This window comes from Oenanthe melanoleuca, chromosome 3 (genome assembly GCF_029582105.1).
Source record: "Oenanthe melanoleuca isolate GR-GAL-2019-014 chromosome 3, OMel1.0, whole genome shotgun sequence".
Taxonomy (NCBI): Eukaryota; Metazoa; Chordata; class Aves; order Passeriformes; family Muscicapidae; genus Oenanthe; species Oenanthe melanoleuca.
Genome location: NC_079336.1, coordinates 82,124,951 through 82,147,124, shown reverse-complemented (window position 1 = coordinate 82,147,124; position 22,174 = coordinate 82,124,951). Strand labels below are relative to the sequence as shown.

The 22,174-nt window shown below is 45.6% G+C and overlaps 1 protein-coding gene across 2 annotated transcripts in view; it reads left to right on the top strand.

Moving 5' to 3' along the window:
* The first annotated feature begins 292 nt into the window (after positions 1 to 292).
* Positions 293 to 22,174, top strand: part of LOC130251558 (uncharacterized) — a 59,313-nt gene continuing 37,431 nt past the window's right edge. For both annotated transcript variants that reach the window (XM_056488270.1, XM_056488269.1), the window contains exons 1-3: positions 293 to 883; positions 19,493 to 19,568; positions 20,837 to 21,318. In XM_056488270.1, the coding sequence (XP_056344245.1) occupies positions 815 to 883; positions 19,493 to 19,568; positions 20,837 to 21,318 (627 nt within the window). In that variant the 5' untranslated portion in view covers positions 293 to 814. The remainder of the gene's footprint in view (positions 884 to 19,492; positions 19,569 to 20,836; positions 21,319 to 22,174) is intronic.

Below are 22,174 nucleotides of genomic sequence, written 5' to 3'. Positions count from 1 at the left end.
ATGCAAGTTCCCAGGGTGGCTCAAGGGACCCGAGACAGGACCCACGAGTCCCCCTATGGATCTGTGCTCTCAATGGGAGGACAGGACAGACAGGTCACGGCATCCCGTTCTGGGATCCCTGGACTGAGCGGGCTGCGAGCCAGGATGCGGTAGCTCAGAGGCAGCTCCCAGTCCGCTACATCCCGGAGAGAGCCCGCCCAGCCCGGGACTCCAAGGACCGCGGGCGGCCGGCAGGGCCGGTGACCCTTTAAGCGGAGTCCCCGCCCCGTCCCGCCCCGTCCCGCCCCGTCGGGCCAATGTGCGCCGCTGCTGCCGCGCCGCTGGTTACAAGTTTCCCGTGCTGGCCGTGCCGGAGGGACCCCGGGGTGGCGGCAGCGGCGGGGCGCGATGCCCGGTGCCCGCCGGGCGCTGAGCGGGCGGCAGCGCTGCCATGAGCGGAGCTCTGCCGTCCCGCAGTGAGCGCTCCGCGCCCGGTGTCTCTTGTCCCCTGCAGCACGCTGCCAGCTGGTACCTCCCTCCTTTCTGAAGCGTAGCTGGGGAGGGGGTGGAAGGCAGAGGAAGTTTGGCGTTCAGTTTTGTTCTGTAGGCTTTGGAGAGGGATCCCGGGCGCCTGGCAGCGCGGAGGGCGGCAGGGCAGGGTGCGCTGGCGGAGGGGAAGGGGCGCAGCTGGGAGCGGCTGAGCGGAGCCCTGCCCGCCGCCCTGTACCTGGGTGCTGGATGCGAGCTCCGCCGAGCGTAGCGGCAGCGGCGCGGCAGATGCAGATGCGTGCGTGTGTGTGTGCTTAACCCTTTCTTGGCTCCTCGGATTTGTACCATGCTGAAGATCCTCACCAAAAAGCTCAGGAACCAGACTTTGAACGAAATTCAGCCTTTCCAGCTAAAGGTAAGAAAAGATGGTTTTGTCTCGGTTGTTTTTTGTCCCTTTCAGGTAACTACTAAGAGGGCCTTGAGAAGCTGGAAACTTGCAGTGTTTATTATGCTGGGTCAGTTTCCTCTCAGCCAGTGTGCTCAGGAGGAACTGGCCTAGGCTGTATTCCTGTTACTTAAAGTCCCTTTCCTTTGCACTCAGAGTTATCCTGCACAATTCACATAATACAGAAAAGTGAATGAAGACAGATGTATCTGTCTGTTCTTTAGAATGTTTTCCTTTTGATGGGATTCCCATTTAATTGTGCAGGCATTTGCCTAGATAGATACCTTTGTATGTGTGCAATCTGTAGCCTCGTAGCCCTTTCCAGGCTAGAACCCCACTGAGCTAGGTGCTGTACAAACATGATTTACCTAAAATGCCTTTCAGCTCTCTATTTGCATTTCTCTCTCTTCTGGTCCTGAAGGCCAGAGTCTGAGCCGAAGTTTGCAGGCTGGATCATTGCACTGACCCATGGCTTTCCAGATTCTTCTTACATCCGTTTTTAATGTTTAAAATAAAACTGAGGACCACAGATTCAGGATAAGAACTGTCTAAGCCCTTCCTGCCAAATATAAAGAGGAATTTTTGAGCCATATACCACGGGATAAAAATGGAGCCATGACGAATGAGAAAAAAAATACCAGATCCTGATTTGGCAAAATTGTTGTGAACCAAGGGATACCCCCTGAAATAGCAGAGTTACTCTGGATTGGCACCAGTACTGCGGGAAGTGTAGGCCCCAAATAAAAGAAAGGATCTGGGAAAAGTAGCAGCCCTCGTTGCCTGGGTTGGGGGCTGGGGATCCGTATACCAGACTCTAGTGGAGTCTTTTGTATGTGTTACACAGAGGCTCATTGCCGTGTGGCTGCACTTCTGCGCAGTCACTCTGGACAGCCTGATGGCAACTTTGATGAAACATCAGCACTGTTTCTAACAAAGTTTGCTGTACTTCTTCCTCTGGGGATTGCACATTCTGTGGCTCTCAGGGGAGGCAGAGTTAGGCTTTATTTTTAGAAGTAAAATAAGGGCAGTGCTTTAGGTTGTAGTGTATTGATTCAGTGCAGAGTATCTGCAGAGGGAGTGAGGGGGTTTTTTAACACTGTGTTTCTGGGCCTTATGACTTCAATCTCCTCCTTTAGCTTTATTGTTTCTCTTGGAGCCTCAGGTTGTGATACAGTGACAATCTTTGGAAGGAGCTCTCAGAGGTAGATACAGCCTTCAGGATGCTTGGAGGCATGCAGGAAAATGTGCATGAGTGGGCATCTGCAGCCATTTTGTTCATGTTGGTGCCAAGGTTTTGTGCTGCAGACAGGTGGTCTGCATTTTTGCAGGCTCAGTGGAGAAAGTTAAGCTTTCACTGTGCCTTGCTTGCAAGGCTAAAGCTTAGCCCATCAGATCTGTCTTTGCAGCCTGCAGTGGCGAGTGTTACAATGACTGGTACACATGTGTATGGGCAGAAAGCCAGACTTGCAAACTCTGGGTTTAAATCTGTTTTGTAGGCCTTTGGGGACCATGTGCAGCTGCCTGGTCTTGGTTGAGCAGCATACTAATTGCTTAATGGAGTGTGCAGTGCTCTGTCTTAGGTGTTGGACCGGAGCTCCTTGCAGGTATGGACCCTGGGAAGGTATCACAGGGGGTGAGCAGTGTATGAGCTTCTGGTGGCTGTGCTGTGCACAGGCCCTGTGTCAAGGCCAAGTGTCCTGTACCATTTTGCTCCACTTCCCTCATGATGTGGGGCTGCCAGGCACTGACCAGACTTCAGCCTTCCTGGCCTTGGTCTGTGTCTATGCAGGTCTGTGTGTATTCTGGCTTGTATGGTATATGCATTATTTAAAAGGTCCAATGTGCTGCCATTGAAACCTAGTGAAAAGTTAGGTGAGAGCACAGAATCAGGTCTGTAGCCCTGTAAGTGGAGAATGAGCATCAAGTTTGGATAGAGTAAGAATTGATCTACATTCACTGCCCAAACCAAGTGCTTTCTGAGCCTTAGTAACAGTGTGCTTAGCTGCTCTTCTTCTTCATTGCCCACTCGCTTTATGACCTTTTTGGGAAGTTCCCAAATTCAAGGAAAAGCAAGCTGCTGTTGTGCTTCTGGCTTACAACTGGATTGAAATTAATCAAAGTCCCAGGAGACTGTCCGTGGGTAAATTGTCAACTCATTTTTACAAGTGTGGAAGATTTGGCCAACCTTGGATTGGCCTCCAAGCTTTGGGAATCTTTTCAGGATGAAATTTCTGCCCACTGTAAAGGTTTTATTTTTGTATGATGTGTCTCAAATTGGTTTAGTGTGGCTGATAGCTCCTCTTAGTCTTTCCCCACTTGGAGAAGCTGAGAGAATGCCATAGCCTTCTGTAAGTGAAACCACAAAATATGCAAGCTCTGTGTGTTGGTGTAATGGACTTCTTTTTCCATTCTAAAGCTGGTCTTTAGGCAGCTGACAGCTAGGGCTGCTCAGAGGACTTTGACTCAAGAGATGTGCTGGTGTCTCTCAGAAAGTGTTCCTTTATTTCCCTTTCACAAAAAGTCACCGGGGTGGAAGGGAGGGACTGACTGACACTTCATCTGATGTTGGGTTAGCCTGCTCAGCCAGAAGTTTCTGATAAGGGTGGCTGGGCTGTCAAGTGTGATAGGGTTCAAATTTGAGTGCCTCACCTTGGAAGATGGCTGTCCTTGATTCACAGAATCCAAGAATGGCTAAGTTGGAAGGGTTCATAGTGGAGCATCTGTTCCAGGCTCCATGCTCAAGCACATGGCACAGGATTATGTCCAGACAGTTCTTGAATATCTCCAGTGAGGGACACTCCACAACCTCTCTGGGCTTGGTCAGACACACAGTAAAGAAGTTCTTCCTCATGTTCAGGTGGAATTTCCTGTGCATGTGTTCCTGCCTGTTGCCCCTTGTCCTTTTGCTCAGCACCACTGAGAAGACCCTGGCTCCATCTTCTTGACACCCCCTCTTTAGGTATTTATACACATTGATGAGATTCCCGGTCAGTTGCCTCTTTTTGAGACTGACCAGGCCCAGCTCCTTCAGCCTTTCCTGGTATGAGAGATGTCTCAATCCCTTAATCATCTTTGTTACCCTCCACTGGACCCACTCAGGAGCCCCATGTGTCTCCTGTCCTGAGGAGCCCAGAACTGGACACAGAACTCCAGATGTGCCTCACCAGGGCTGAGTAGAGGAGCAGGATCACCTCCCTCAGCCTGCTGGCAGTGCTCTTCCTAATGCACCCCAGGATTCCATTGACACACTGCTGGCTCATGGGTGGCTTGTTGTCCACCAGGACCCCCAGCTCCTTCTCCACAGAGCTCCTTTCCAGCCCCTGAGCCTGTGCTGGTCCATGGAGTTATTCTTCCCTAGGTGCAGGACCCTGCACTTAGCTTTGTTGAATTTCAGAAGGTTCCTCTGTGCCCTTCTCTCCAGTCTGTCCTTCTGAAGGACTGCACAGCCCTCTGGGGTATCAGCCACTACTCCCAGATCTGTGTCATCTGTGAACTTGCTGAGGAGGCATCTGCTCCTCCATCTAAGTCATTGATGAATGAGTTAAACAATGTTTGGCCCAGTATTGAACCTTGGAAGGTACCACCAATGACAGACCTTGAGCCAGACCATGTGCCACTGGTTGTGACTGTCAGCCAGTTCTCAATCCACCTCACTGTCCACTCATCCAGTCCACACTTCCTGAATTTGCTTATGAGGATGTTGTGAGAGACAGTGTTGAAAGTCTTGCTGAAGCCAGTGTAGACTGTATCCACTGCTCTCCCTTTATCTAGCCAGGTAGTTGTTTCATTGTAGAAGGCAATTGGTTTTTCAGGCATGACATTGGTAAATTCATGCTGACTACTCCTTGTCATCCATGTATCCACATACATGGATCCATAGCCTCCAGAATGAGGCATTCCATCACATTTCTAGAGACTGAGGTAAGGCAGACAGGCTGATAGTTCCCTGACTCCTAATTCTTGCCTTTTTTGAAGACTGGAATAACATTTGCTTTTTTCCAGTTCTCAGGCACCTTGCCTGATTGCCATGACCTTTCAAAGATGATAGTGAATGGCCTATTTTTGATATTTGCCAGCTTTCTCGACATTTGTGGAAGCATCTCATCACAGCCTGTGGACGTGGGGATGTAAAGTTTTCCTAGGTATCTTTCCACTGGGTACTTGTGCCCCTGTAGCAGAGGCAGCAAGAGCTCCTGAGCTCTTGTAGTTTGTAGCACAGCCTGTTAGCTTGAGAGCTTCAGCTCTTCAACTTTCAGCTTCTAAATCAGTGGCTAAATCCAAGAAAGGAGAGGGCATTGCCTGGTGCCTCAGTCTTTGGTCTACCTCTTGCTTCACTGATCTGGTGTTATTTGCTAGAGATTAGGCCAGATTCAGGAACCTTTTTGGCTGCTTTTGAGCCAGAAGTGGATCTGACTTTACAGGTTAGGTATCATCTTTGATAATGGCTGGCAACTGGGTCTGTTCCAGCGCAGTTGATACAGGAGAAAAGAGTGAGATCAGGGGAGTCTCCCATATTGCAGTGAAATGCTTCAAACCAGGAAAGTGAGAGGGACCTCTAACTCAAGGCATGATTTTTTTTGTGTCATTGTCATTTGTGTCAGTATTACAGTCTAGTATAGTTTTTAATATTTTCTTTCATAGTTTGACTTGTAGCCTTGAGAAGCACTTTTTGAGTTACTAAGTCAGGCTGATCAAGGAGCTTTTAAAATGCATATCTTTGGCTTGCATGTGGGTTTGTGATGGAATACTGATATTGAGCCCTTAGAAGTGTTCTCTAACCAACTCTGTGAGCTTTCTGCAAATCAAATGTCTTATTCATCCCCACAATTTTGGATAGGAGTTTCTCACATAAATGTGTTTCTTCCAAGTTTCTCTTTAACTCTTGGGGCCTTACTATTTATGTAGTGGCTAAAGTGTGGGTGTCTGTTTTCTGAGTTTTGCTTGCAAGCAAGCTCCTTCGGGCAGGGAGCATCTGGCTGGAACAAGTCTGTGCATTGCCAGTCAAACTAAGCCCTTAATTAGTGGCCCTAGGTGTTATCAGAATGAAACAGTTGTATTGTGGTGTGTTAAAAAATTAACTGGCTGGAACATGTAGCTAAAGAAAACTGAGCGCTTTAAAGGTGGCAATTTCTTTCCAACTTTGCTGTTGACAAACAGCTTTGGAGGTGATACAACTGATGTTCTAATCCATAAAAGTTGTTAAATTACTTACATACTTGGCATATTCAATTTGGTCTTGGGCAGAGATAATACAGACATGTTTGTCACTTCCTTAATGTTGATCAGTGATACAAAGTCACATGTGAGTGTTCTGGTGACAGAGAGCTGCATTTCTTTTCTACATAACTTTAGCCTTATATTTGCTTTAAGGGAATTGTGTGCTAGGTGCTAACAAAGCCACTGTGTCAGTTCTCTTCATGTACCCTTACAGTTTACATGTGTGCATGCACAGCACTGGGGGCCAGAAAGTCATCTCAGTTATTTTCTACTGACATCTGTATGTGGAATCAGCCCTGAGACTCTGGTCTGGCTGGCCAGCCCTGACAGGAAACTGGGACTCATCTTCATCTTCCCTGTATGAAGGGGATTCAGCTGGCCATGCAAAGCTTGCAGGCAGTGACTTCTGCAGTCAGTGTCCCTGTGGTAGCTTGTTAGCCTGTAGAGCTGGGAGCATTATTTCTTTCTCCTTAGACCAAAAACAAGAGTGGAGTAGCACAATTATTGATGCACAGTGGGTATGCTTTCAAAGATATACATAAGTCCTCATTACTATGAATGAGGATAGACTGATTTCTGCCTTTCTTTGGGCCTATTGCTTGTTGTGTGTCACAGGTCTTCAGCTTGGCACAGGGAAAATTTAGCTTTGTCTGCTGCGGTGTATTCAGGTTTTCTCTCCTTGGTGGGTTTTCAGCAGATGCCAGCAAACAGGTTCATTCCTCTAGAACTGGAGGACTCTGTTTTACATTGAAACTCTTGCTTTTCTTCCTGTTACATCAGGTGCTTGTGTTAGATGCTTCTGGTTTGTTGTAATCGCAGGAAATACACAAAGGCATGAATCTAAGTGTGTAAGTACAATTTTGACTTTTTGAGTATCTATGAATATGCCTGAAGTTAGGCTTGTGATAATCAGGACTGAAAATATGTATGTTAGCAGCTTAGAAATGCTGTGATAGTTACTAAGCTAAGGGAAAGAATAGAATGGGCAACCCTGGCCACTTTAAGCCTTAGGTTTTTGAGACTTCTGCCTGAGGCATTGTAAAAAAATAGGTTTGCAATTCTTTCTACTTGGCTGTCTTTAAGGGTTGTCATCTTTTCTGTGCAGACATTCAGCACTGATAACCTCCTGTAATGATTTAATCCCAAAGAGTGGTACTTCAGACAAATTGCAGATACTGCAAATACAGCATGATGGGGCATTCATTGACATTGGGATATTTTGTTGAGACATTGTCTTAGCTGGCCTTAATGACTGATAGGAAACTATGGACTAGCTTAAAAAAAAAACAAAACTCCACCACTCAAAAGCACAAAGAAATCTCATTACTTTTCCTTATATTTCCCAATTTTGGTTTTAATTTGGATGAAAAGCTAAATTCTGAAAAGTCAGTGCTGTGTATTTAACTTTGAGATTTCAGTGAAAACCGATCATTTTTCTTTGCTGGATAATGCAGTTCTTCATTTCCTGCTGTCATGCATTGTCCTACAAGTTCCAAATTTGTTGCACTGTTTGGGATGCCAGATGTCTTCCTGAGTGCAAAAAGAGCTCATATTTGAGGTAAAAATAGAAAGCAAAACCAGGTCATTATTTATTTTAATTATATGGCTTTCATAAAAAATATGGCTTCAGCTTCTTTTATAGTAAAAGCAAGGCTTGCATCTGCTTAGAAGAGTTCTGTGGAGAGGTGGGTGGGCAGGGCACCACTGCTGCAGTGTGTCAGCCTGGCCAGCTTCCCTGGCTGTTCCTGGAGCACGCCTGGGGCCACGGCAGTGTTGTTGGGATTCCTCAGAATGGGAACCAAGGGCTGCATTCCCTTTTCAGTGGGAAATAACACTCCCACACACATTGTAGGCAGAGCCAGCTCCTCCCACCCCCGTGCCTTTATCTGTAGCCCCGGTTCTCCTGTTGAGTGGGATTCAGGTTGCCGGGTGATCCAGCTCTTCCTAGCAACCCGCAGCACAGGTATGTGTGTGCTGGGCCGTGTTCTGCCGTGTTCTGCCGTGCGTGGCCGTGGGCAGCGCCCGCCTGTCCTCCTGCCGCCGGTGAGCAGCAGCCAGCCAGCTCAGCTGTGTGTCAATGGGCACTGCACCACCCGCAAGTGCTCAGTGTGAACACCCAGGCAGGGATTTAGAGAAAAGCCAATTAGCTGTGACCTTTATCTGCACTGAAAGCATTCCCTGTGCAGCGAACTCTGCTGTGACCCAGGCCTGAAAGTCGACGTAAGGGACATATGGCCCAGTGTGACCTGTGCAGAGCTGTCTCCGTGCCAGTCTGGACACGGGGCTGCCCAAGCTCTGGGGATGCAGCAAGCAGGGGAAGCACAGCTCAAATGAGCTTTCTTATGGATCAGCATGGTATCTCTTTGGGGGTGGACAGCTCAGGGTGTCTCTAGGCATTTCTTCCCTCTCTTGCTATGTTCATGCTTTTTGTGCCCATTATAACCTCCTCTCTGCCATGGGCTATTTGGACACAGACCTGGTGTCCATATGTACCTCAGTCTATATGTCACACTGAATTGTTCAGTTCTTGGAGGACAGGCACTTTTAGCTGGGGTATCTTGGGAGCTGGCTGAGGCAGCGGGACCAGATCTTACATAGTGAGCAAGTAGTTTGTAGGTTTTTTTTAAATTTTAACTCTCCCTTACAATCACTGCAGCACACTAAGTGCTCAGCCAGATGAACTTTTGCTGTTGTCCTGTTGAGAAGCTCTAGCAGAATGGGAATGCCACAACAGAGTACCCTTGTGAAGAACTCATGTGATGAGTTCTCTGGTCCATCCTTCATGGAGGGTGAAATATCATGGATGCTTATGGAAACTTCCCATTGGACTTGCATGTAAGAAAATATCTTGCTTGGAAGATTTGCACCAAAGCTGCCACATGGCTGCATGTGCAGTAATCCAAATCCTTGTTCTTTCTAGTTATTCTGTGTTAGCACAGAAGAATGTCATCTAAGGGTGGCAGGGGCTAAAAGCCCAAAGATGTGAGTGCTTTACAAAGCAGCTGGTGTGGACCAGTCCCTTGTTTCTTTGGTTCCAGCCCTCTTATCCAGGCAGCTCATGATCCAGGCTCAGCCTGCTGCAGAGAACTTGAGCTTGCTAAGGCCTGAGCTGTGGTGCTGGGAACAGTTTAAGGTCTGTGCTCCACTGGAGTGCACTGTTCACATGAGTGTTGTGAGCAAGGAGATGCAGTGAAACCTGAGGAGATATCCCTAAGGCATGGCAGACTGGTAGGCTGTGGGTTGCCTTCCTCAAACAGCATGACTGGGTTGGTTGGTCTTTGTACCAGAAAACCTGAGAAAGGCCTCTGCAGCTTTGCCTGGATTCACCTCCCCATCCTAGTTCCAGTATCACACCATATGAGAAGAACTTTGAGTTCAAGGCTAGAACCACTTTCAGAGGAGGGAAACCAATGCCTGAGTTTAGGTCTCCAGAGGAGGCTTTTATTAGTTGTGTCTCCCATTTCATGGATAGGCTCATCTGAGGTTTGTTGCCTGTCTTCAAGGTAGATGGTTCTTATCTAAATTTAGAAAGGATAGGAGATGCCTGGTATTTGTGAGATGTCCAAATACCTCAATATTCATACATGTCACAATGAGAATAGGTGGACCTTGGTTTCTGATATATCTAGGGACCAAACTATTGCTTGGTAGCTGATTAATGGATTTTCTGGGCTACAAACCTGGTTTTGAGCCAGGATTTCAGGGAGGTCACACAATTTGAGCTGCAGATAGCACAAAGATCCTACCCCTTCACACCTATTTTATTCAGCAATCTGTTTCATCTTACTCCTTCCTAACAGGGTCACATTGTTTCCATGATGCATGCTGGTTTTTATTTAACTGATGTCCTTATTTCTTGGCATGACACAATCTGCCAAGCTCTATATGGGTATAAGATGAGAATAAAATTTCCTTTGGTTGAATGGGGAATTTCCCATCTTAAGGAAAGGTGCCAGACAGGCAGCTAGGCTCTCCAGTTTGCTGAGAGTGTGTCTGGATGTAAGCTGGAAAAATATAAAATAATCCTTCCATATCCTGTCACCCAGTTATTGCACACAAATCCAAGTGGTTGTTCCAGACAGTTGTCTGCAGCCAGACTATTCTTGTGAGTCTTTCTTTTTTTAATATTATTTTTTCTTTATTCCTATGAGTTGGTTATTCCAAGGGAATAAAGTTCTATGGCCAAGGGCTAATTAAGAGGAAAGAGCAGAGATATTTGGTTTGAAACATATAAACATAAATAATTTAAAGGCTTGAAAAATCAGCAGCTTCCATGTATAGATTTTTGTTTTCAGAGAACTGTTTTTGTTCTGGCTTGGACAGAGCCAATCACTTTTGGGAAACCCCTCAATGGTATTTTGTGGAGGGCTGCAGTGCAATGCAGCTTTTCCCATCTTGCCCCTGAACTGATATGTGGGGATGCTAGTTTAGTATTTGGTGCTTGGACACTGTCTCAGCAGCACTCTGTAGTGGGGTGAGTTGGACCTGAAAGAAAAGAACCCTGTCAGGCTTTGCTCTGTGCATCCCCCTTATGTTATGACATTGCAAGTAAATGCATGGTGCTCTGTGTCCCTCTTCCATGAATGGGATTTAGGAGCATCCATCCCATGTTAGACCTACAGTTTCTCCCAGTATCCTATCCTCCTGCATTAGCAACTCAGTAAGTTTTCTTTTACCTAAACCTGTTTGTGTTACACCACCAAATCTGTGTAGGGTATTTATATTCAGAACATCTCGTGGCAGAATATTTCACACCTTAGATACATGTTGCCAAATGATCACTTGTTATTTGTTTAGGACCTACCTCATACTAATTTAATTTTGTGCCTTCTGTGTTGTATATTGAAGAAGAGAGCGAATATTCAAATTCTGTCTTTGTGCACTCATTTCTAACTGTCCTTCCATGTGTGGGATGATCTGACAACCCATTTGTCAGATTTTCCCAGCTAGGAACCACTTGGAATCACTAAATATTTACCAGGAAAGATTCTGGTGCAGTGAGAGACATTGCAAGTTATGACATGTTCCTAACTCTTACTTTAAAGGTGCCTGACCAGATGGATCAAAGACCTGGTCTGAAAGTGTTATCCTACTGGTTTGCTGCCTGATAAAACATGAGAAGTTTGGTGTAAATCCATAGAGATGAAACAGCTGTCATCTGCTTGCACTCAGAGGGGTTAATGTGAGATTTGAGGGGAGGAGAAGCCTGAAATGTCTCATGTGCTCCAAATGTATTTTCCAGCCTGACTGTAAGACATTGTTCCTTGTGTTTGCAAATGTAGCTAATGCAGTTTTTTATGGCTGAGCAGAGGTGAGTGTTGAGTGAGGCTCCCAACACAAGCAGCTTCTCCTCAGCTAAGGAAGTATCTCAGGGCAAAGGCAGTTGCCCTCTGAGTCTTTTGAGTGGGGAATGGAAAAACTGTTACCAGATGTGTTGTTTATGCCAGCTGCTGTCAGCCGTGCTTCCCTGGTTGAGGGGACTCATGGAATGCTGAGGAGTTGCTGTAAAGTGCCTGAGAAGCTGGCCTGTGCAAAGAAACCTTTTCCCATTGCAGCAATATAGTAACTGAGCTAGGCCAGTGGGGGTGGGCTATGAGTCAGGAGAGCTGTATTTAAATCCTTGTGGCCAAGGCAGGAATGGTTGGCAGCTCCCATCCTCCCTCCCTGAGTAAATGCATTACTGATAAGTTCAGCTATTATAGGTGTCTCTCCAGTTCTAGGTGTCCCTTGTACTTAGGTCTGAGAGGGTTTTCAGCCTCTGATAAATAGTTTTCTCAGCCTCTGATAAATGCTTTCAATCTATTTGGAGCTGGGGCTTAGCAGCAAATGGGCTGTAAATTACAGATGGAGCTAAGTTACTGTATCTTAGTGCAGTGTGGATGAGGCCTTGTAAAGGTCTTTAATCCTTCGGGGTCCTTTTTGTCTTTCTGGCTTGCCATGCTTTGTGTTGTCAAAGCTGCTGAATAATGCTGCTCCTGCTTGGTGTGAGCCAGGTGATCGCAGAATCACTAGGTTGGGAGAGACCTCCAAGATAGAGTCCAACCCATGCCCTAACACCTCAACTAGACCATGGCACCAAGTGCCACATCCAGCCTTTTCAAAAACATATTGCCACGGCTCCACACAGAGCTGTCAGGGGAGTTGATCTCCTCTGCAAAGGGATCTCTTTGCATCACAACTGTGTTGCTGCTTCTTTCTGGTACGTGCTTTCCAACACTTTGCAACCTTTTTCTTTATTAGCTCATCTGAGCTCTCATGCCTTCCCTCACAGGATGAGAAAGTTAACAGGTGAACACCAGCCTCCATGAGAATCCTTGAGACTTGGGTAGGAATTAGCCATAGCTCTCTCTATTATGCAACCAGCAAAGCTATGAGCAGAGTGACAGAGCTGTTGAGAAACTCATCACATGCAGGTGACTGCCACCTGAGGCCAGGCTGTGCTGGGTATCTGTAGGAGGTTTGTGGGACACTGATTGGGAAGTGACACACCTGTGAGCTTTACATGCAGGTAGAAGTGGAGTTGGAGGAGTGTATGGTTTCTGTCACTTGTAGTAAGAGCTATAAACATTAATTAGCCCCTTAAGCTAACAACATAAGGATAGTTTGAGAATTTTGTAAAAATTCTTGCTACCAGTAAGAGTGATACTTATCACAGCAGGGAGCTGCACCATTCCCCTGGCTCCCATGCTACAGAAGTGGTCTTACTTTGGAACACAGTGGTCTGGGAGTCAAGAAGGAAATTGAAGGATTAAAGACTCTCTTTCTGTGGTAACACCTTTGTTGCCAGACCCCATCCACCTGCTGAGTGAAGGCTGTAGTGACTTTGTTATATCTGTATTTTTAACAAGTGAAGTTTATAACATGGAAACCATGGCTCCGAACATGACTGCATGTATGTTTAATCAGAGAGATTCTTGTTCTCATAGTGGCTTTGAGGATTAATAAGCATAATAGGGTTCTCTCAGATTTGGAGTATTTTGGATGGTAAGGATCAGAGTTTGGGTGCTTTTTGCCTAGGAGGCCTTTTAAAGGCTAATTTTTTAATTGACAGCATTCCTTTTTTGTCTTTTGTTGTCACAGAAGTGTGATGCCTGATAGGAGGAATGCCACTATGTGGGTGCCTATACCATTGGTAGAACTGAGTCTGTTCTAGTCTGTTTGCAAGTACTTATTTCTATTTTGGGTGGAATTTAAAAGCATGATCTTAGTTTTAGTCTTGTAACAATATTTGCCCAGGTTTTCTGAGAACAGACCCAGAGTGGGCAGAAGTCTCAATTGTAGGCATCAGCTGTATTCACATCCCTGGGACTGGGGAACATGGGGTGTCTAGTTTCTGGTGCCTGTGGACTGCAAATGTTCAAGTACCATAGGCACACTGGTGGTGTATACATGCTTTTGTGGATTAATAGTGAAACATTGGAACTTGCTGGGTTTCTTGGGGTTTTTTGTTTGGTTGGCTTTTATTTTGTAAAGCCCCTGGTGGTTTTATCTTTAGTCTCCTCCTGCAAAATGATCTTAGCTTAGCCCTGGGAAGAACAGGGGAAGATTTTGAAAAAGAGGTTTGCACACTCTGACTGCTGCAAAGAGAACTGGTGTGGGACAGATGAGAGGGTGCAGAGTCAGCTGTGGTGGCCTGAACCGTGTTTTGGCCAGTCAAAACAACAGTTCTTTTCCAGGGATGAAGCTAGCCCCACTGCACTTGTCTGCATGGAGTCCTTTGGTTTGCTCCACTTGCAGATGAGGATCCCTAGGACTAGGTAGTGTATCTCTGCTGCTTCAGTTCTAGTCAGATTTGTCCACAGGTGTGAATTCTTTCCAGAAGCCGTAGACAGCATGGTCGAACACACGTTTTTGTGAAAGTGCAGGTGGATGAGGGAGAAGATTTAAAATGGTAAGAAGACCATGCATGTGCCTTCTTATACCCATGCACCACTCATATCCTCACTGTTCTGTGTAAGCCTTGTGCCTTCCTTTCAAGATCTAGGTGACCTGATTTAAATCCATGCTTCTGGAAATGCAGCTCAGTCATTGCTCCTCAGAACAGAAGCTTGGTTTCCATATTCTTTGGTTAATGACTGCCACCATTTGCATCCTGAGATTTGCCAGTCACTGTGTATGAGAACTGTAAGAGCACTGAACAAAAATAACTGTACTGTTAAAACATCCCAGTTTGGCTGCCTGGAGTGACTCTCTGCTTCCCTCACATCTGTGATACCACTGACAATTAATACACTCTAGGCCCATGCAGAAGATGGCATTCCTACAGCAGGAATCTTGCTGTCCTTGGCTTGGGTAAGGCTTAGAAAACGAGGGCCTCAGGGAGTGCTGTGTCCCACTGGCCCATCCCTGCTCTCATTTACCCAGACAGCTGCTCTGTAAAGAAGGACCATGTTCAAGGGTTATGAGCCCTGGGTTGGAACTGTAGCCATTTGCAAGGAAACGGAGAATAGAGTTTGAAGACAGACCTACTGTGGAAATTAAAAAGGGGTATAGTAACATGGAAAAAATACTCTAAAAAAGCTTTTCCAAACTGGGATGGTTCTTGCTGGGAGTTTAGTTGTTGAAGGACTCCAGCTGTAAACCCCAGATATAGCCTGGGCAGTCACATCTCACATGTGAATGTTTGAAGATTGAACTGAACTTTAACTCAGCAACTTTTCTTGGAAAGAACCAGCCTGTTGTACTAGAATAAATTCTCCCTGTAATACTGAATATCTCTCAAAATTAAAGGAGCTCTTGGGAAAGGAGTTGCATGTTAATTTGAAGGTCTGTTTGACTCATTCCTTCCTTCTTCCTAATGTTCCATGGCTCAAAACTGACTTTCAGTGTCTCATCTACCTTGTTTTCCAACTCTCTCTAATTCAGAGTTTCTTATAATTGGCAGGATGGCACCTCCCTCATTCAAGATCAGGCAGTGTCTCATGGCAACTGCACCAGTTGTTGACCTGGAAAAATAACACTAGGGAAATTCAGTGATATGTTTCTGCTAAAGCCAAGCAGTGGAAATGGAGAAGAGCCAGCAGCAGAGCCCTGTGTCTGTAGCAGCTGCTCTGTAGGCAATGTGGCAGGGGGGAGGTGAGTGAGTAGTGAGTACTGGTTTCATTTCTCCAGTTTGAAGTCTGAAGAAATGGAAATCAGTTCCCCATCACAGAGATACCAGTAGTCATTGTTGAGCTCATCTATTGCTTTCTGGTTTTGTGCCAGGAACCAGGGTGTGAGACCAACTCAGAAAAGTCTCTTTCCAGGGCTCTTGGAAGGGACTTCACTTAGTTGTAAAGATTCCCTGGAGTGGTCAGCCTGAAATGAACAAACCTGGATCACAAGCAGCCTTATATGTGCAGCACAGGCAGTATTGGCTTCTGCCAGGGAAACCACCTCCCTGGAGGTAAACTCTCTCCTTCCCTCCCTCCCCTGCTCCCAGAGGGAGATTGGAATGATGCCCTCCAGCCTGTGTGCATTCTTCATTCAAGCTGTGAACAAGGGGTTGCCTGTGGTCAGCTGTATCTCTGTATTATCTCTTCCTCATGAATATACCTCCACTGCACCAAACCAAGCTGTTGGTGTTTTAGGTTTTTAGGACAAGGCAGCCTTTAAATGAAGCCTGTTGGGAGAGTTTTATTTTGCCTTAGAAGTGAGATTTCTTAACCTTTGTAAGCTCACAGATGATTTTAATGTCATTGCTTTTGATTGTATGACAGCAGGATAATTTCTCTTCTGGAAGGCAAACCAAGAGGAACTCCACATTGGCATAGTGGGGCTTTTTTACTATCTGATGTATTTCAGAGCTTTAGACTTTGAGGGTGATGTGACCCTTTAGGATCTGGGCAGTTTCAACTGCAGTTTATTAATCAGTTGACAAGCAGCAGTGTGATGAGAGATATATTTTTCTGTCTCTAGTTTTTTCTTGCATCTCCTACTTGTCTTTTATGTTAAAACTCCCTCAAAAGTATAAGCTTTACTCTTTTAAGTTTTCCCTAAATACCATCTGGTTATTTTACACCAACCCAGATTTCCTTACTAGAGATGGATGAAAAATGAAATGCATGGGGAAGTTAGTTTATGCTTCTATCTGGCACAGAAGGAGTTCTTGTCCTGACACCACAAAGGTGTGTCAGGTGCCAGAGTTGAAGGACTCAGGTGTAACACTGAGATCCTCATCAACAGGAGACTGCTTTCTGATGCATTTACTGAAGAAACACTGAAGGGTGGATGGCCACCTGTCCTTTGGTTTTTGGCTTCTTTTGTGCCATAGCTTGTAAACATTCACATATCTATGTGAATTGAAGATTTTATTCTATTCCCTTCTCATCAGTTTTGCATATTGAGGCAGAGATTGCACATTGGGCACAGTCCTGGCAACTTTTCTAGTTATTCCAGCTTGAGCAAGAACTTGGACTATTGTGGTACCAAGAGGTGTCTTTCAGTCTAAGTGTTCTGCAATTGATATGCTGTGAATGAAGCCAGAATTTGGTGGGACTTTTGACATGGAGTTTTTGAATTTTCTGCTGCAGCAGTGCCACAGTTCCAAATTTCTGAGGAAAATGGGGCTGTACTGCCTCAGACAAAAGTAAATCTGTGGCTAATACATGACAGGGACTGTACAAGGGAGGCTGGAGGCCTGAACACAGTACTTGCTGTGTTTAGTGAAATGTTTTTGAATGTACAGGAAAAGCTTACTGTTAAAGCCTAGGAAGAGTCAAGGAAGAGAATATTTATCTCCAACTAGTCAGACAACAAGACAGAGAATCCCTTTTTTGATCTTTTATTAGTCTTTGCCTGTGTGGGGTATTGTGGCAAGGAGTTTCAGGTAAAAAAAATCAGCTCCACAAGTTTAATGGTGAGCCTGCTATGAATGGTGGTTCTGTGTTGGGGGACATGAAAGTTAAAGTCTCTTGTTTGGAAGATTTTTCTTTCAGGTGCCCTGAAGAAAGCCTCTAGTAAAGTGCTTGAGGGAATTGGTCTTTGGTTGCCTGGGGGCTGGGGAGGGCTCAGTAGAGGAGAGTTACTCATATGAGACCAAAGACTGGCAAAATTGCACTTGCACAGGGAAGAGTGAATATTTTGGAAGCCCAGGACCGGCAGACACAAAGACCTTCAAATGTCAGCCATTGACTCAAATCTAGCTCCTATCTTAAGCATCTCAAGGCAGTGACATTGTGCAGTAGCTGTTTGACCTGCATGTGCTAGATGTCATTGGCTTTTTTTTGGAAGCAGTGCCATGCCATGTATTGACATTCACATTGTACAGAAACTGAAGCTGCTAGGTTTCCCACGCAGAGCTGCTAAACCTCACTGAAAACCCTGCCGTGTCCAAATGAAAGGTTTTTATGTGGGAATGAGCCACAGACTAAGGTCAGTACCTCTTGAGTTAGAATGGAAGCCTTAGCTTTTGTAACAGAGACAGGACCTCTGTCTGTCTGTACAGCAGCTACACAATGGCACCTCAGTGTCAGCTGTCCCCTCTGTGAACTACCATGGTACAAACAAGGTATTATACCTGCTCTGGGGACAACTAGAAGTCTCTGTGTTTGGCAGTGTTCCTCAGTGCCAGCTGCCTTTATTAAATGATGCATGTGTGTGAACACATACAAGAAAATTGTAGTTGTAGAAGGAAAAACAGTGTCCTGTGTTTACTTCAGGAATATCTGCAGTGGGGATAAATTGAAATCTGACTTGCCCAATTCATCTTTTGACAGTTGAGAATGTAGTTTAAAGACTAGCAAGAAAGGAAAATATATTTTGATTTCTCAAAGAGCAATGTAAATGGAAAATATATTTTGATTTCTCAAAGAGCAATGTAAATACAGAAGGGCAAAAGGTAGCTTTAAAGAAGGAGGGGGGAAAAAGTGTCAATGTGCTTTTGGGGGGAACAAAATGCCCTAAACACAGTTCTGGATGATGGTTACAAAATAGGTGTGTTGATTTAATAGCTGTCAAATTCAGTATCAATCAGAATTTTTCAACTGTTATTGTTTCTCTTCATCAGCAGTGTGTCTTTCATAGACACCTAGTTCAGTGTAGCTGTTCTTTTGTGTCTCTGGGTGGCTGAAACACTACAAAGGTCTTCTCAGGGTGGTGGAGGAAAATTATTCCAAGTCAGTGTAATGGCTGCATGCTTGCCTCCTCTTCCATAAAAGTCAAGCACAGTACATGAAATGTGTAAAATGGAAACATAGCATGTAACGTTTTTAATTGTATCATCACTGGATTCTGTTGTGAGCAAGTATCTTAGGCAGCTAAGAATGATGGCCATGCTTGTTATTCTGAATAAAAAAGTGTAAGGAATAATGAAGTTCATCTTGCCGTGACCATGTTATTCCAGAACTGTTTCTTATAAAGGTTTCTTTTAAGTGTTACATTTTCCTTTGACTCATTTGGTTTTGGCTGCTGCCAGAGACACATCCTAAGCTGTGTAGCTCAGAGGTTTAATCTAATAACTTCCAGGTAGGCTCTATGCAGCTGAACAAAAGTCACTTTAGTAACAAGGCAGGTAGGATTTCCTCTGTGTAGGAAACTCAGAAGCAGTGCGATCTATCTGACCTATAAAAGCTTGGTTTCAGATCTCTCTATCCTCTCAAGAGGCAGCTGCCAGTTTGTTCAGTGTTAGACATGTTTTGAGTGAGTGGCTTGAAGTCTATTGGCTGACATAGAGCAAATGTTCCTGAAAAGTCTCGATATTGACAAAATATGTGAATTGTTACTCTTGGAACATTCAAAGGTGTTCAGTGATACTGTAAATTATCTCCTAGAGGGGACACCATAACAGTATTATCTGTATTTCTGTGAAATCATGTTTCTTTTATTTCTATTAAATACTTCAGGGTTGTCCTGTAGGAAAGCAAGGTGAGTCTGTTCTGTGGTGGATTGTGTGTGAACTTCAAGGGGGAAGTGTGGGTACATACACAGGATGGCTAAAGCTAACGTGCCACTTCCATTTGTGGGTGCCTTGCAAGATGATAGTGCTGTTGACAGGATGTGTCTTTATCTTGGCAGTGGAGATTTTGGAGATTCAGTTATCCACGTGATGTGGATGTGGTAGGCCATGATGGTTGTAAGCTACATGTCTGGGAAGTGAAAGGCAGGATATGTTCATTGTACTTGGGAAAGAGTTGGCAGTGCAGTGTGGTGGAAATAGCAGTAGGCTGTGTGTTCTGTGGTGCAGAAGGTGAGAGGATATGATGGGAGATTGGGGCTGGGAGATGAGGATGTGTATACAGGAGGTGCTGTGGCTGGGGGTGTGCGGTTAGGTGGGGTGGATGCCTGCAGGATATGAGAGGGGGAGGGTGGGGGAAGTGGCTTGGGCAGCAGCAGGGCAATGTTCAGTGCTCATAATGAAGCCTTTTCTTTTTCCTTGTCCCCTAGATCTCCTATCCCCCAAGTGATGAGGACAGCGATGACTCTGAGGGAGAGAACCAGGAACTTGCTCAGATCGACAGAGGTAAAGGGATGAAGATAGAAGGATCCTGGGATGCTACGGCTGAAGTCAGTTTTTCTTTTCACTTGTGCTATTGCAAGTGCCTCCTTCTCAGTCCCCAATGTACCATAATCAGATGTAGTAAATCAGTCACCTTTGAAGCATTTGGGACTTCACAGTGGGCGGCTGGTGTTATCAGATGCAGCAGTTGCATTTTTACCACCAGAAATAGACATTGTTAACCACGTGTTAAAGTTGCAGTGCTGCAGAGATGGTCCACAATTGTGCCAGCAGCAGAGCTGGGACTAAAAGTTTACCTTTCTATTCCATGCTTTTGCACTTGTGTCATCTTTGTTTTGGGTTTCCTCATCCTGCTATTTTGTTTTAACCTTCAGTTTCTTCATTCTCCTGGACTCATTATTTGATAGTCTCGCTCCCTTTCTCCAAGATTGTTAGTATTGTGCAGCCCTACTTTCGCATTTTGTGAGAGTCTGATAGAGAAGATACAGATGCTCTGCTGTTGTTTTTGGACTTGATACGAAGTAGCTTAGAGTTGCAGGTGAAATCTGTAGTAAATGCATCTCAAGTTATGCTAAGTTTGCCATTAGTGGATGCCCTGTGCCCAGGTTCGAGTGGATTCTTATGCAGAGGCAGCAAAAGTCAGTTCCTGACCCACAGGCCATGTCCTTTTAGAATTCAAATCCCTGCTCTGTATGCTTAGCATAGAAAGAGCTCAGCAGAAGGGATAAAGCATGCCTAGCTTGTGGCTGAAGACAAGTGACAAGCACCTCTTGTGTGACAAGTCTTGTAATAGAGGACTTTTATTTCCAGACCTCATTTATTTGAGCCATAAAGGTGATGCTTAGAATAGCATAACTTAGGTGGTTCTTCTGCCCTGAGAACTCGAAGTTGATGTTTGTAGTGGTCACTAGAAGTTGATGTTTTTGGCTAGAGGCAAGTGCCTAGCAACACATTTGTAAGCTCATGTCTTCTCCACCCTGAGGAGATGAGGTGGATGACAGATCTACGTTCTTTCTCTGGAATTAGACTTCCAGGTGATGGTTTGAAAGGGGACAACATCTAGCAGTCTGGTCTGAACAAAGGCCTGGAAACTTCCAAAGAGAAGCATTCAGCTGGGGGGTGTTTCATCTGGGGAAGAAAAGGTGGGGAAACAGCTCAGATGTTTACTTGGGTGAAGATGAAAACAACAGGTCAGGAGAAAATGGGCCCATTTTCTTAGGCTGTGGAACACAGATCTGCTCTGCCACTTCTCAATCTCCTCCTCCCACTAGAGAGAAGACGGAATTGCACCCTGACTCCTCTGGCTACCAACCAGCTCCAGAACCAGGAGAACCAATGCTGCAAGGTTCGGGCCCTCTTCCATGCCGGCCTTGACCGGCACAGCTCGGAAGAGGAGCTGGAGCGCATCAACCGGGAGTTTGCGGCGGAGAAGCGCAAGTGGTCGCAGGTCAGCCGGCTGGCGCGCTGCAGCGACGGCAGCACCACCTCCTCCAGCGACGAGGAGGTGAAGAACTTGTGCGCCGCGTCCGTGGCAGAGCAGGGCGATGGCCTGCACGCCAGCCCCAGCCCCGTGCTCTTCAGTGCCTCCCCTCCCAAGAGACTGCAGCCCCTGGTGCACGGCCCCGCCTCCGCACCCTTCCTCCTCACCAGCGTCGGGGCCGGCCTCGAGCAGGTCATGCCTTGTAAGAGACATCGGCAAGGGTATGGGGATAAGGTCAGCAGGCCCAGCCTTGACCTGGAGAAAATGCAGCAGGTAAGGCAGAACTTCACGTGAGGAAAGCAGCATTGCTTGGAAAAAGGTGTGGTGAGCAGACAGAAAAGGGTCATTGAGGCAAGGATCAGTATATTTATAAGGTTGCTTCTTGTGGTCATGTCTTCAGGGTACCTCTGCTGTCTGTCTAGGATAAATTGGGGTAGGTGTAGATACCCCTCCTGAGAGGTAAAGGCACTGTTTCTTGGGTGGCTCCTGCTAGAGCTGGGCTGCTCTCTTGCTACCCCATGAGGAAGGCAGCACTTGTACTGTCCAGTTCATTGCACAGCGCAGGAGCAAAATCACTGGTATTTGCTTTCATCAAATTACTGACCTATATCACTTCAAAATAAATTATATTGCTTAGGATGTATGAAAAGAGCCTTTGGTGAAAGTTGTTGTCGACTTGATGATGACAGGAATTTTCACACTTGTTGACCTCCTAGGACTTAGATCTCTTAATGCTTCCTAGGAGTTTTATAGCTGTGTAAAGGAGTGCTTTTTACATTCTTAACACTTTACAAACTGCTTACAGTTTGCTCTAGATGCAGTTACTCTTGATTTTGCAGGACTTTAGTTTGGCCTGGGGCTGAGGTGTAGAAATGCCAGAAGTTTGCCTTGTCTCTGCAGAGCCTGGGAAATGGGGCAGGCTGCCCTGTACAGTTCCCATCTGGCGCCTCCCTTTCAAAAGGCCTTGCTGCAGAGTTAGTTATTTCATGTCTCTTCATTATTTGTTTTTCTGTTTGCACTGCTGTAGTGTCAGTTTAGAAGGATATCTGTAGACATCTGCTGGCCCTGGTACATTGCAGTAAGTTAAAAAGAATTATTTTCAGTTCTGAATTTCTTCTCATTAGGAAAG